The 13,434-nt window shown below is 42.0% G+C and overlaps 1 protein-coding gene across 2 annotated transcripts in view; it reads left to right on the forward strand.

Annotated features, from left to right (window-relative positions):
• The first annotated feature begins 10,372 nt into the window (after positions 1-10,372).
• Tpd52l1 (TPD52 like 1) overlaps positions 10,373-13,434 on the forward strand; it is a 94,673-nt gene continuing 91,611 nt past the window's right edge. The window contains exon 1 of one of the 2 annotated variants that reach the window (XM_050138095.1): positions 10,373-10,665. In XM_050138095.1, the coding sequence (XP_049994052.1) occupies positions 10,647-10,665 (19 nt within the window). In that variant the 5' untranslated portion in view covers positions 10,373-10,646. The remainder of the gene's footprint in view (positions 10,666-13,434) is intronic. The other variant, XM_050138096.1, reaches the window with a different exon arrangement.

Genomic DNA, 13,434 nt, shown 5'->3' on the forward strand with positions numbered 1-13,434 from the left:
ACACTGCTGGTTTGTACGCCTCCGCTGATACCTTCGCCTACCGCCAGCCTGGGAAATGACACAGGTAACAAGAGCTCTAGATGTGTGCTTAGGGAGCAAGAGAAGAGGCAGGGGAGACAAGGAGGGAGACTTTCTTGCGCATCTGTCATGGGGTGTTCAACATAGTGAAATCGAAGCTTTAGCTTCAGATAGATTTGTCTGCACGAATTATGCCTTGCATATGTTTGGAGGAAAGCAAGCAACCTCCCTAAATGTCAGTGTCTTCATCGTCTCAACAAAGAGTATAATACAACATGATCGTGGGGTTATTGCGAATGATAGCTGAGCTGGGTCATCTCGAACCCTAGCGCAGAGCAAGGAATGGGGTTAGATGCAGTGTTAACTACCAATTGAAACAAAACAAAACATTTTTATCATCTGAAATAGCCTATCTACAAAATAGAGGTAATAACAGCTTATTTGAAGGATATTGTGAGGAAAATGAGCTTATAGAAGAAAACTGGCTAGAAAAAAAGTGCTTAGGATGGACTGCATAATCAAGAGATCTGGCTCTTACCCTCATTGGGATTTGCTATTGAAACAAAGGCCTTGGTTGCGGGTTTTAAACCATCCTTATGATTTGGCGCCACCTGCTGTCCATATTGGATAATACACTTTTGAATCTACTAGTAACTGTTAAAGCTTAGATTCAAACTTCCTAAAGCTAAGTATTAATCACATACTGTTCTGCCATGTCCAGGTGAGCTGTTAACTTTTCAATATTTCTATTGAAATTTATTTCTTTTTTTAATTTTTTTGAAATTTATTTCTTTTTAAAGTAAACTTTCTATCATGAAAAATGAGTATAGAATCAATATACACTAAAATAAAAGCCTAGTAATTAACAAAAAAACCCATTTTAAGTATTAATCTGAGTCATTCTTCCTGTAACACCTTAGCAAACTTAGTTTCATACTGGTAGAGCCAATGATACGGAAGTCAAGGAAAGCTTCACAGAGAGAAGCAAGTGTTTAAGATTATTTCGCAGGAATTATGAAAAGATGCTTTAATGGACTGATGGATAAAGGTGCTAGTGTTTTCTCAATAGATATTAAACATATGACTACAGCAAATGACAGACACGCTTGCCTCACCAAGGAGTTGCTACAAATGGCTCACCTTGTGCGTGCATGGCTGGTTTTGAGGCCGTACTTGCTTGCAGTACTTGAGGACAGCAGGGGACTGCAGGAGTCCCTAATGGGAACTCATTTTTTTGCCCTATCACAGAGGCCATGACATATTAACAAACTCCCCACAAAAGTCCAAGATGTGTTCATGATTTGGTGTGGTGTGGTGTGGTGTGGTGTGGTGTGGTATGTGTGTGTGTGTGTGTGTGTGTGTGTGTGTGTGTGTGTGTGTGTGTGATGTTTTGGGATAAGTAGGTTGTAAATCCAGTGAGGTGAAATAAAACTTAATAAAATAGAAAGTCAATCTCTGACTATGTAAGAGGAGTAAAAAGTAAAGACTTTTCTGTTTTGTTTGGTTTCCCTGCAGGGTACTGAATTTTGCAGGCAGCCTACTGGATCCCGTTTGCTTTCAGATTGACTGCATTCATCTTTCAGAGGAGCTTCTCTGCTCGTGTGGCAGACAGTTCCGGGGTAATTCTGAATTTCCCATGCTGGGCTGGATAGACTGTCACACTGCCTGAGAGCTCCTGCGGTTTGTAAGATTGTCTTAATCTCCTTCGTTCTTTAGTGACTGCTTTAAACTGTTGACCCAGTACATGAACAGAACAGCTTTTCTTTTTAACTCCAGCGGGAAAATAGATGGATTAATAAATAGAAGAGATGTGCAGACAAGAAGCAACCTAGCGTGGGTGTGAAATGGCATACTCAGGAGGAGGGCAGCATGCTGAGTTCTTTTATAAGTTATTCCATCAATGTCATACAAAATTCAAGTCAATTTAATTCATTAGCTCTGGCTAATTTTTATCTTCACTGAAGATTGCTAATGTGTTACAGGGCGAACTCTGGCACTAGTTTTTAAACTGTTCCAGAATTAAAGAAAATTAGAACTCTGAAGCAATTTGGCAAGTTGGATGTGAGCAGAGGCAGAGAAACTTAATTGGTTTTCATAATCTAGCTGTTATTAACCAGTTAAATAATCTAAGACTCAGGCGTTTCCTCTGCTAAAGCAGAAACATTAATAACCAGTATCTAAGGAACATCTGTGCATATATGTAAATATATATGCATATATACATGTCTGTATGTATACATATAGGTGGTTATTACTTTAAAACTGTCCAAAATTGCTGCTTTTTTGAATTAGTATTATTGCTTTAAAAGAAAATGTGTACATTAACATATACAATTTCTGTGTGATTATTTCGGGGGTTAATCTAGCTGGGCGACTGGGACAAACAAGGGGCCCCGCTCCTTACTACAATAGTCCTGAAGGATCAGGCCTGTGGACTGGTGGTATCCTATCCCTCGTAGAACGTAGATCTGGAGAGGGTCATCCTAGCTGTTTAAGCATAATTCTGCCATAACTTCTCATGGCCTCAGTGTCTCAGGAGGTGGCAGACTATATAGGCTGAGAGATACATCTATGCAGCCTTGAGGAGCCATCATCTAAGCCAGGTAAAGACCTTTCTAAGGCCAGTCTGTTGGGATCCTCCACACTCCTAAAAGTAGCCCTTCACCCCTGCTCATCTAAGTAAGCACAATTAACTCTTTAGCTACCCAGAGTGAATTTGATAGAATCCTACTTTGTCTCTGGGACCTTAGAAGGCTGTTGGCATTTTTCATGTCTTCCCAGAGAAGGAATTCTCACCATCTCTCCCCCACACTGTTCTATGGAAATATTACATTTTTACTAATAATGCTACAGAAATGATGACAACCCAGTGTGTCTCTGTTCAGTCCCAGCCCTTTCCTTCCTTCACATTATCCTGAGATGTCTGCCCCTCACTCTGGAATATCATTTATATTGCTGATGTCTATACTTCTAGACAAGTCCAACCTACAAAGTGCCCACTTGGGGCAGTTGGGTTACAAAGCAAAAAGACTGCCACCCAAGAAATCTCCCAGCGCTTTAAACAGGTTTTCAATCTCTCATTACACTGTGTTCAGTGCTACCCCTGAAGCTAACATTGTTTCGTATAGTTTCAAACTTTATAGACAGGAAGTATAGCTAACCTTTGAAAGGTTTTGCTCTTCGATCACTGTGGTATTTTCTAGGATAGTTGGAACTAATTATTTCTGATGCTGGTAATAGTTCACATCAATGTGTAGTGCCAGTTCATGTTGACGGGCATTTACATGTGTCTAAACCTTGGTTATTATAGTCAGCGCATGCATCCTTGTGCACAGGATCAAGAAAGGGTTCTTCCCACTCTGACATGGAGACCCAGGCCTGAGCTTGATGGATTGATGCTGCAATTCTTCCCCAACATTGAATTATACTGCTCAGTTGTCCTCAGTGCTGCTGTGCAAATTCATCTCAGCCATGAGTGATGAAGTCCTTGTTCTTCCTCACGTGGGCATTGCTGCCAGGCTGTCCAAGGCTTGTCAGATCCGTGAATATGGAATAATATCTTGCTGAGATACGATTTCAGAGTTCTTGGGTTTCCTGTGAATCTGAGCACTTTTCATTGGGTCACAGGCAGTTTGTGATTCGCCATCTCATTTTCATTTTCATTCCTGTTGAGCAATGTGTGCGTGGTTTGATGTTTCCATGACTAACACATTCATTGACATAGAAAATTCTGTGATCAGATGGTGATGTCTCTGTCTTAGTTGCCAGTCTGTTGCTATGAAGAGACACCATGACAAAGACAACTCTTATAGAAGGAAGTGTTTAATTTGGGGCTTGTTTACAGTTTCAGAAGGGTTAGTCCATTATTGTCATGTCAGGGAGAAGCAGTGGCTGAGAGCTTTGCATCTTATCCACAGCCACCAGTCACACACACACACACACACACACAGAGAGAGAGAGAGACAGAGAGACAGAGAGAGAGAGACAGAGAGAGACAGAGAGAGAGAGAGACAGAGACAGAGACAGAGAGAGACAGACAGAGAGAGACAGACAGAGAGAGACAGACAGAGAGAGACAGAGACAGAGAGAGAGACTGGGCCTGGTGAGGGATTTTGAATCCTCAAATCTGACTCCCAGTGACACACCTCCTCCAACAATCCCACACTTCCTAATTCTTCTCAAATTGCTTACCAACTAAGAACTATTCAAACATAAGAGCCTATGCCTCCATTTTCATCCAAACACCACACCCTCTCTCCACACGATGCAAGAAGACCCTTGGAAGATTTTTGCTTCTGGGCTGCACAGTTACGCTGTATAGCTTGATTCTGCGCATATATTAAACCCCAGCACACCATGCCTTTTCATTACCGATACAGCCAACAACTGCTTTCCTTATTTTCTTCTCTATCTTGCCATTTTTTCTTACTTAGTTTTTATTCATAATCATAAACTTAACTCTGCAATCCAGCTAGACTTGAAGGGGAATGAGGAAAATATGGAACCCAAAGAACTTCAGTGAGAGCATCTATCTTGCCATTTTTAATACTTTCACCACACTCTACACTTCTGACTTTTCATCAAATTCACTGTCCTTCTGCCTGAGTAACAATCTTTGCCGTCTTTTTTTTCCATTTATTTATTTATTAATTAAAGATTTCTGTCTTTGAAAATGTGACCACCAGCATTCATGAGCCAGTGTGATTGGCACATAGTGCTCCACTGTTTTCATTTCACTCTTTTTCTATAACTTTTAGTTCATGTGCATTTATGTGTTGTATGCATGTATGTCTGTGTAAAGGTGTACAATCCCCTTGAAACTGGAGTTACAGGCAGTTATTAGCTGCCACGTATGTGCTGGGAATTGAACCTGGGTCCTCTGGAAGAGCAGTCAGTGCTGAGCCCCCACTGGATGGTTTCTTAATCTTCTATGTATTCTTATTTAAAGTCTTGGCTGATAAATGCACATGCACACATATGATACACAACTGAGTTTGCTTTGCTTTCACTTCTTTTAGGACATTTCTATTTGCACTAATAAGTTGTCATAATTTTCTTTCCTAGGAATACTCTTTAAAAGTTTCTCTTGTAGCTACATAAACAATATGATCCTTTGGTCAATATATACTGTGATACAGTGACCTTTATCGTTAATTTTTTAAAGCTATGTGTGAAAGTAAGAACAATTTGATTCCTCCTAAAAATAAGAAATTATATATTGTTATGAACAGATACATGTCAGAAACAGTTGGATATATACATACAGATATATATATATATGTGTATATATCACAGTAATGGAATATAGACATAGATGATTGATATGTAGTAGACAGATGACAGATACATAATAGATATATAAATAAAAGATGAAATTTAATAATTAAAATGATGCACACTGAATGATTACACAGTAAGATCTGCGGTTGTTTGAAAGGAAACCAAGCCCATTACAGTTTTAAAATGAATGTACAATTCTTGTTTGAACGTTAACATCATAGATGTATTCATACGTATTTGTTCACTTTATAGGAGGATTCAGATATTTGTATACATTTTATTTTTCCTAAAGTAGGCACAAGAAATATTTTAGGTACTTTTAGAATTATATATGATCTGTTTATCAGTCTCATCTGTATTTTTCAGTTTTGAAATTCCCTTGATTTTGACAACAATCCTTCAAAACTACCTTCCATTTCAAATAATCTTTTTACAGTAAATTTTCTGGAGTTTATCTTATCTATAGTGGCAATTCAATTTCAACAACATTTTCAAGTTTCTGTACTTCTAATATTCCTTTTCCATACCCAAACACAACAGACCCTGCCTGTCCTGTTATGCAGTGTCTTGTTTAACACAAGTTATTTCTTCATTTATCACCATGAAACTAAATATAAGAAACTAAATTAAAACCGGTAGGTTTTAATCATAATACCATTGCATTAAATTAATGCTACCAAAAATAAATTCATGTTCATATTATGGATCATTAAAAAAAAGTTTCTCTTGTTTTTGTTGTTTATGTTTTTGTTTTTGAGAAAGGGTCTGACTATGTAGCCCTGGCTAGCTTTGACCCCCTGCCTCTACCTTTCTACTTCTATAATTACATGCCTGGGCCATCACACCTAACTTCTAGGACTCTTGTTAAGTTCTGATAGTAAGGCTATAGTTGTATAACACCTTTAAAATTTTGACAACTTCACCCTTGTATGCCCAAATTTCTACACGGTATGGCGACCAGAATCTCAGGCCACAGTTTGCACCTGCTGCACAGGAGATGGTGACCTAGCCTGTCGCCATCCCTAACAAAGGGTCAGGATGTTGCTCTGCTCCTTCTTTGTAATTTGGAGGATGCTTGGGATAGAGATGCTAATTTAGCCTACATGACAAAAGTGGCATACAGAGCAAGAAGATAGAAAGACAGAGCAGGCATAGGTAGATCTATGGATGTGACCACAGCCATTCACCTGGTTACCTAGAAAACAGAATGCTAATAAATTTACCCTCAGTTTACATTTTGGTATACAGGCTGTTTGGAGAATAAACACAGAGGAATTTTTAGGATGTGAACTCAGGATTTTATGTGGGATCACTGAGAATCTCTCTCCCGATAAAGTCATGTGAGTTGTCTCAATTAATCCAACACCTCCCCTCTAGTCCAGAGTAATAATTTAGAGTCTGGGCTGGCACCAGACCCCAATACACACTTTTCATGCTCATGAGGTTCAGGATTGTCATTCTGAAATATGATTCTGTGTCACCCCAAAATATTTTATCATACAGATTATTTTGAGCTAAAAGAAACTGAAAACAAAAAAAGACATAGAAAGAAAGAAAGAAAGAAAGAAAGAAAGAAAGAAAGAAAGAAAGAAAGAAAGAAAGAACAAAATCAGGAAAATATTTTGCCTTCCTGTCATTTCTCAAAAAACAGTTTAAGGTCTCATCCTTTTTGTAAGGAGAAATTTACATCCAGGAAGGAAATCGTCCTTGATGATGGTGTGGGACTAGGAACACCACTCTCTATATAAGTGTAGCATTGAGTCACAATGCATTTCTTCCCCCTCTCCCTTTCTCGGCCACTCCCAGAAATCTTATCCTTTCTGTAAGAGGGGAGACATGTAAATTTTAGTCACCAGGCTATTAATTTTAATCTCATATTTTTAGGGGGACCTCTGTGCATAGAGTATAACTTAAATTATTTTTCCCCCACACAGTGTACATTGACCGGAGTGGATCACTGTATAATAGAACACTCCGGAGTTGACTGTCGCTTAGACTTATTTGACTTACCAGCTTTTCCAGGTGATTTATTATTGATTCATTGTAGGAACACTCCCTGGAGAATGGAGCCCTTTACTTCACCCATTATCCCGGAGGAGTACTCGCCATTCAGGAAGAGTGTCACCTGAGGGAGATCACAAGAAGATGTTTTCTTCACGGGTCTGCACACGCATTTGCTCTGCCTGCTTGATCCGAAAATCCTATGAACAGGTTGGTGGAAAAATCAAAGTTCTTGGTGCTTATAGGAATTTTTAAATTCCAAATGATTCTTTTAAGTCCTTATTAATTATGGTTTCTTCTTCGTCCACAGTGTGCTACAATGCAGGGAAATCCACAGAATTTCAAATTGCAACTTTAAGTATTTCAGTCGTTTTCAATTTGTGAAACTGAAAGCTCCCATTACTCACATGGTTATTCCTCCAGCAGAGCTGGTTTTCTGGCTGGTCTCTAACTAAGGCAAACCCTGCCCACCAAGGCACCCTCTTAACTTTGGTGCAAGCTGGTGTAGGAGCTTCCAAGTCCCTGTTCTTATGACCTGTGGCACAGTTCATGTGATTATTTTGTATCTTCTAGTGTGCTTATTAAGACCCAGTTTAGACTGTTAAAGAAAATTATATGTCCAAATTAGAAAATTGCTCTTGTATTGACTAAGCAATTTCTAGCCACTTTTCACAGTCATTTGCTATCAGTCTTGTTACCATGGACAACAGAATGAGTAGGCTGTCTCTGAGATAGTGCCCAAGTGTAGAGGGAGCTGCTCGTTCCTTTCCTGGCCTCCCAGACCCGAATAATAACACAGAAACTATATTAATTACAGCACTGTTTGGCCAATACTCTAGCATATTCCTAGCTAGCTCTCACATCTTGAGTTAATCCATTTTTATTAATCTGTGAATCGCCATGAGGCTGTGGCTTACTCGGCAAGGTTCTGACATTTGTCTCCTTAGGCTGCTACTTGGTGTCTCCCCCACTCAACCTACTTTCTCTCTATATCTCTGTTTGGATTTCCTGACTGGCTTTACTCTACTAATCCATTGGCCAAAACAGATTCTTTAATGACCAATTATAATTAAACAATTTATTATATACTCATAGCATACAGAGGGGAATCCTACATCAGCTCAAGTTTCTACTCACCAAAATAAATGAGCACCCTGGTTGCTTTAATACTCCTTAAGGATCCTTCATTTGTTGCCTTGGAATCTGGCCAAATTCCTAGCACAAAGAACAAATGCCAAGTCTTATGATCATTAAAAAAAAAAAGAACAAAATGTTAAAGGGGCCGTAGCTCAAGGTTTTAGCAGTCAGAATGATTCAGAGTTCAGATGACGGGAGATGACTTAAGCGGAAAAGTCAGGAACTACTTTTAGCTCACTTTAACAGCTGGGAATCAACTATATATAACCCGATGTTTAATTTCTAGGATTAAGAAGACCAGGACAACTGAATAGACTCTAAAAGTGATTTAACCACCCAGTTGCCACTTTTCACTAATAGTCCTTAGGATAAATGCCATGAAAATGATTACATACCTCTGAGATCTTCAACACAAAACTGAGATATAAACAAAACAAACACTGACATGTTTATGTACATACAAACATGCCATTGGTGTGCTTTTTTTGAATTTTACTCAAATTTTGTAATCAAGGTAAACAGCAAGGACTGTAAACACAATCCTATGTTTTGGACACTAGCTTAGTGCACAGAAGCGCCCTTTATACACACTAAAATGTTCTCCTGTTTCTTTTTTTTTATTGATTTTATTGAGCTGTACATTTTTCTCTGCTCCCCTCAGAATACTTTCTTTTCCCCCCAAGGAAAAGTACATGATTTCATTCACATTTATTAGGCTGGAAGTTGGGTATGGATAAAATATGGCTTACTGATTGCTTATTCCCTGTCTGTCCTAAACTGTAAATCTGCGTGAGGCCCTTTGACAGGAATCATGGGAGAGTTAATGCAATAATCACCTTCAATCTCGCCAGATTTCCTCATCAATTTATTAAAGAAAGAAAATAACACTCTCATACCAAAGTGCCAACTATTCAAGACCACGCCTAAGAAAATGCTAGATTGTGTTTCACAGACGTTTGTTAGAATTTGTTAGGAAGGATTCCTGGAAGGTCGGCTGATGGAGGGGAGGTGGGAGCTGTAAGCCATACTCTCTGTTGGCTTTCCAATCAGGTTCTCAGACAAGGCCCGGCACAGGACTGAAGTTTTAGTCTTCTCTGAAAAGGACTTCCTCACCAACCCAGCAGCACAACCTATAAGCTTCTGGATAACAAGGAATATGTCCTGTCAGTGTGTTTTAGGTCTGTGGTTCTACGTTCCTTCTCACTCAAATTTGCTTATAACACAGAACTCCATTATCCCAGCATTTTTTTTTTTTCTGAGACAGGGTTTCTCTGTAGCTTTGGGGCCTGTTGTCCTGGAACTCCCTCCGAAGACCAGGCTGGCCTCGAACTCACAGAGATCCACCTGTCTCTGCCTCCTGAGTGCTGGAATTAAAGAAGTGAACTACCACCGCCCGGCTACCCTGGCACTTCCTTTGTCATTTGGAGCCATAAACAAAAGTCTCAGAGTATTGTAGTTCCCCGTATCAGGAAGCCAGATAAGACTGCTCAACATTATGATTTCGGCTCTCATTTGGTTGTTTTCCTTTCTTACTTTCGCGTGAGGCTGGATCCATGCCCAGCACTAGCATGTTGTCGGGTGTCCCTAAGTGCAATAGCGTGTGCTGAACTTTTCAGTGGAAGTCTACATATTACATAACCTTAATAAACTGCCTTTTGGTCCGAGGTATAGTGGCGTGTGCTCAATGTTAAATGAAGCAGTAACATCAAGGTTTCTTTAAATAGGCATATAAAAAAAAGTTATGTAATGGTCAGTTGACAAAAATATGGTACTAGGGCTCCCAGCAACCTAACACTACTTTCTCCACCAGAGTCAATGGTACCCCTACACTCCTTACCTTCCTCTGGCCATAGCATTTGTCTCCTGTATTGCCCGCCTCTGGGCCAAGTGGGTTGTCAGGGCATTTGTGGAGGTGGAGGGGAAGCCTCCCTCTTTGTGAGCAGAGCAGCCGGCAGGTGGCGCCCGACCTGTCGTTCTTGGCAGCGCTCTGTGGACCAGGTGGACTGGAAGGGGCGGAGGTATCCAGCAGCGGCCAGCGGTGGCTGCCCGCAGTCCCCCACCCCCTCCACGCAGAGCTCCCGACACGCGCGCCTGGAGAGGGCCCAAGAGCGGCGGCAGGGCTAGCTGTCTTCCGAGCTCCGGCACCGCTGCCATCTGCTCTACGAGACGTCCGCGTGTCCCCCGCGGCTCACAGCTCCACGTCGGCCACCATGGAGGCGCAGGCACAAGGTGGGTGGTCGACCCGTCGCCCCGAGGTCTGGTCCTGAGCTGCACAGAGAGACGCTTTGCCTGCACTAGCTAACTTTACTCCTGGTCCTATGGGGACATCCTATGTGTACGGAACTCCGCGCCTACGCGCGCCTTCGGGATCACGCTTGCATCCCTAGCCGAATTCGGTATTTGCTGTGGGGTTGGGGACCAGGGAAGAGGTCAGGGACCCGGAAACGGAGTAGCCCTCCTGCAGGGATTGTGTCCCTGTCCGCACTACCCCTTTCCTTCCCACAGTCTGTCGCCTCCACTTCCTTACCCAAAGGACCTATTGTGCCGGCTCGGGACCGTTGCGCTCGTCTTCCCCGGGGAGCGGGATCCTCGGGACTCGTGTCCTTAGGTTCACAAGTGCGAGCGGGGCGGGGGATGGAGGGGGGGGAGGCGCGAGATATGTGTGACCTGGACGCGCGGCAAGGTGGTGGCTCTGTGTCCCTACTATGCGAGGGCTGAGGCAGGAGGATTGGGCTTCAAAGGCAAGAGAGCTTTACAACCCCTCCCGCCCCACCCCCACCTCCAGATTGATAACCACGTCCCGGTCTCCCCCCGCCCCAATCAGGGATAGGTCTCTACTTACTAGCCGCACTGGGCGCCAGTCTTAATCAAGGGCCGTCCGCCCCCCTCCGCGCGCTCTGTCTGTGCTCCGGTGTCCTTCAAGAATATGAGTAAAGGATCAGAGGTGGGCAAGTGTGAAGTGAGGAAGAGTGTACCAAGGGGTACACTTTGGAAGCAACGCTCAGAAGTAATGGCTTGCGTTTACACCATCAGGATTACCGTTCTTAACACTAAGGAATTCTGTGATGCCTTTTAAATACATCAAATCCTAAAAGAAGAAAAAAGTAAGGTCATACACTTGGGTTCTAGGGGAAGCGTCGTTTGGCAGTGCTAGGTCTGGAGTCATTGACCCGGTCGCTGCCAGGACCGCTGTAGGAACAGCATGAACCATACCCCTCCTTGGTTCCATCAGCCAAGATTCTGCCAGGAAACTGCCGCTTCCAGTACCCCGGCCCGCTATTATCTTAATAGGAAAGGAGAATGCAACTAAAGATGGAAGAAATTGTTTAATTACTTAAGGAAGCCTATCCCGGACCCTGGAGGGAAACTGTAAGGTCACCTGTAAGAGTCTTGTAATAGGAAAGTTTGGGCTAAACCCTCCAGAGCATGAACAAGTGCGCGTGTGCAGTCAGTGGGGAATGCGAGGTCAGTGGATGCGGAATTACTCTGGAAGCATCAAAAAGGATTAAGAGGGAGTCTGCCAAACCACTGCTAGACTAAAAAGGTTCTTTCTTGAGGCAGGCCACGTGCTCAGTTGTGAGACAGAGTGGGAGGGGTCTGTGGAGGATGCGAAACTGCCCAGATACTGAAGATGATCTGGTGTTGAGAGTAAACTGACAACAGAGTTCTTTGAGGAGACTTGCATGTAACAAAAGCTTGCAGATGGGCCTTAGAGAAGCTTCCTACTGACTGCTGGCAAGTGGAGAGTCTTGGATGAAGGTCAAATTCAAAAGCAGGTGTCCCAGTGGATGTCTTTGTGTCTGAGCTGAAGCAGACACGGACAATCTCGGAGCTTTCCAACCTGACTTTCAGATTAGGATGCATTCATCTCTATGTATTTGTGGAAAATTGGCTCCAGGACCCTCCTAAAGACCCCGCAATCACCGTCAGAGAGATGACTCAGTGGTTAAAGCCTGTACTGCTCCATCTACATATACGTAACAACTGCTTGTAACTCCAGCTCCAGGGGAATCAGATGCCCTCTTCTGGTCTCTGTGCGAACACACACACACATGCATGCATACATGTACACGCATGCGAGCACACACACACACACACACACACACACACACTTAAAAACATATCAAAACCCAAGGAGGTTCAAATCTGTTGTATGTCTGCATAAGAACTCTTATACATCTCCTATATACTTTCATTTGTCTCCAGATCATTTATAAAACTGATCCAACCAAATGTCATGAAAATTATTATATATATACACAATTAACATATATATAGTTAACCTATATATTAATTACAATGGGAAAAAGGTCCATATATGTTCAGGTAGTTTTATTAAGTATTATTTATCTGTACTTGATTACATTCAAGATCCCATATTAGTCATTTTGGAATCCCTGGGGCCTAAGCATGAGTGTGCTTGAAAGCCATCCAAATGATTCTATTATTCAATAAGGTAGGGAAAGAATTATGTTAATTAAAATGCACCATCCCAAATTCTGAAGACATCTGAAACTGTAGACCAAGAACTACCAATGTTACTAGCTTGCTTTATCTATGAGCAATCATTCCAATGCTTTCTTCTTCCAAATACAGTATCGGGAAGAACAAAGCCAGGATTGAGTCCTACCCCATGGAACTTACAGTAGAGAGTGAGATGGTTATTCCCCTGGCGCTTGCCTCACAAACCAAAATGTAAAATCACCACATTCTAATCATGGGAAAGTGGACGGTGTCGTACAGTGAAAGCATAGACTTTAGGTCTGGTGGTTAATAGTCAAAATAGCTTAGGCTGTTTGTTTTGTCTCTGTCTCTAGTCCCCACGCTTTATACGCATTGACTCACACTGTGTGCACAGCCCCTGAGGAGGCAGGTACATTTGTTGTTCCCATTTTGCAGAGGAGATGGGACAGAAGCTAGATTCCTTGTTTATGGATAAACAGGCAAGGAGCAGCGAAGTTGGTCTTTTGAGTGCCCATTCCAGTCAGACCCTGGACT

This window comes from Alexandromys fortis, unplaced genomic scaffold (genome assembly GCF_014885135.2).
Source record: "Alexandromys fortis isolate MF-2015 unplaced genomic scaffold, M_Fortis_MF-2015_v1.1 scaffold_14, whole genome shotgun sequence".
Taxonomy (NCBI): Eukaryota; Metazoa; Chordata; class Mammalia; order Rodentia; family Cricetidae; genus Alexandromys; species Alexandromys fortis.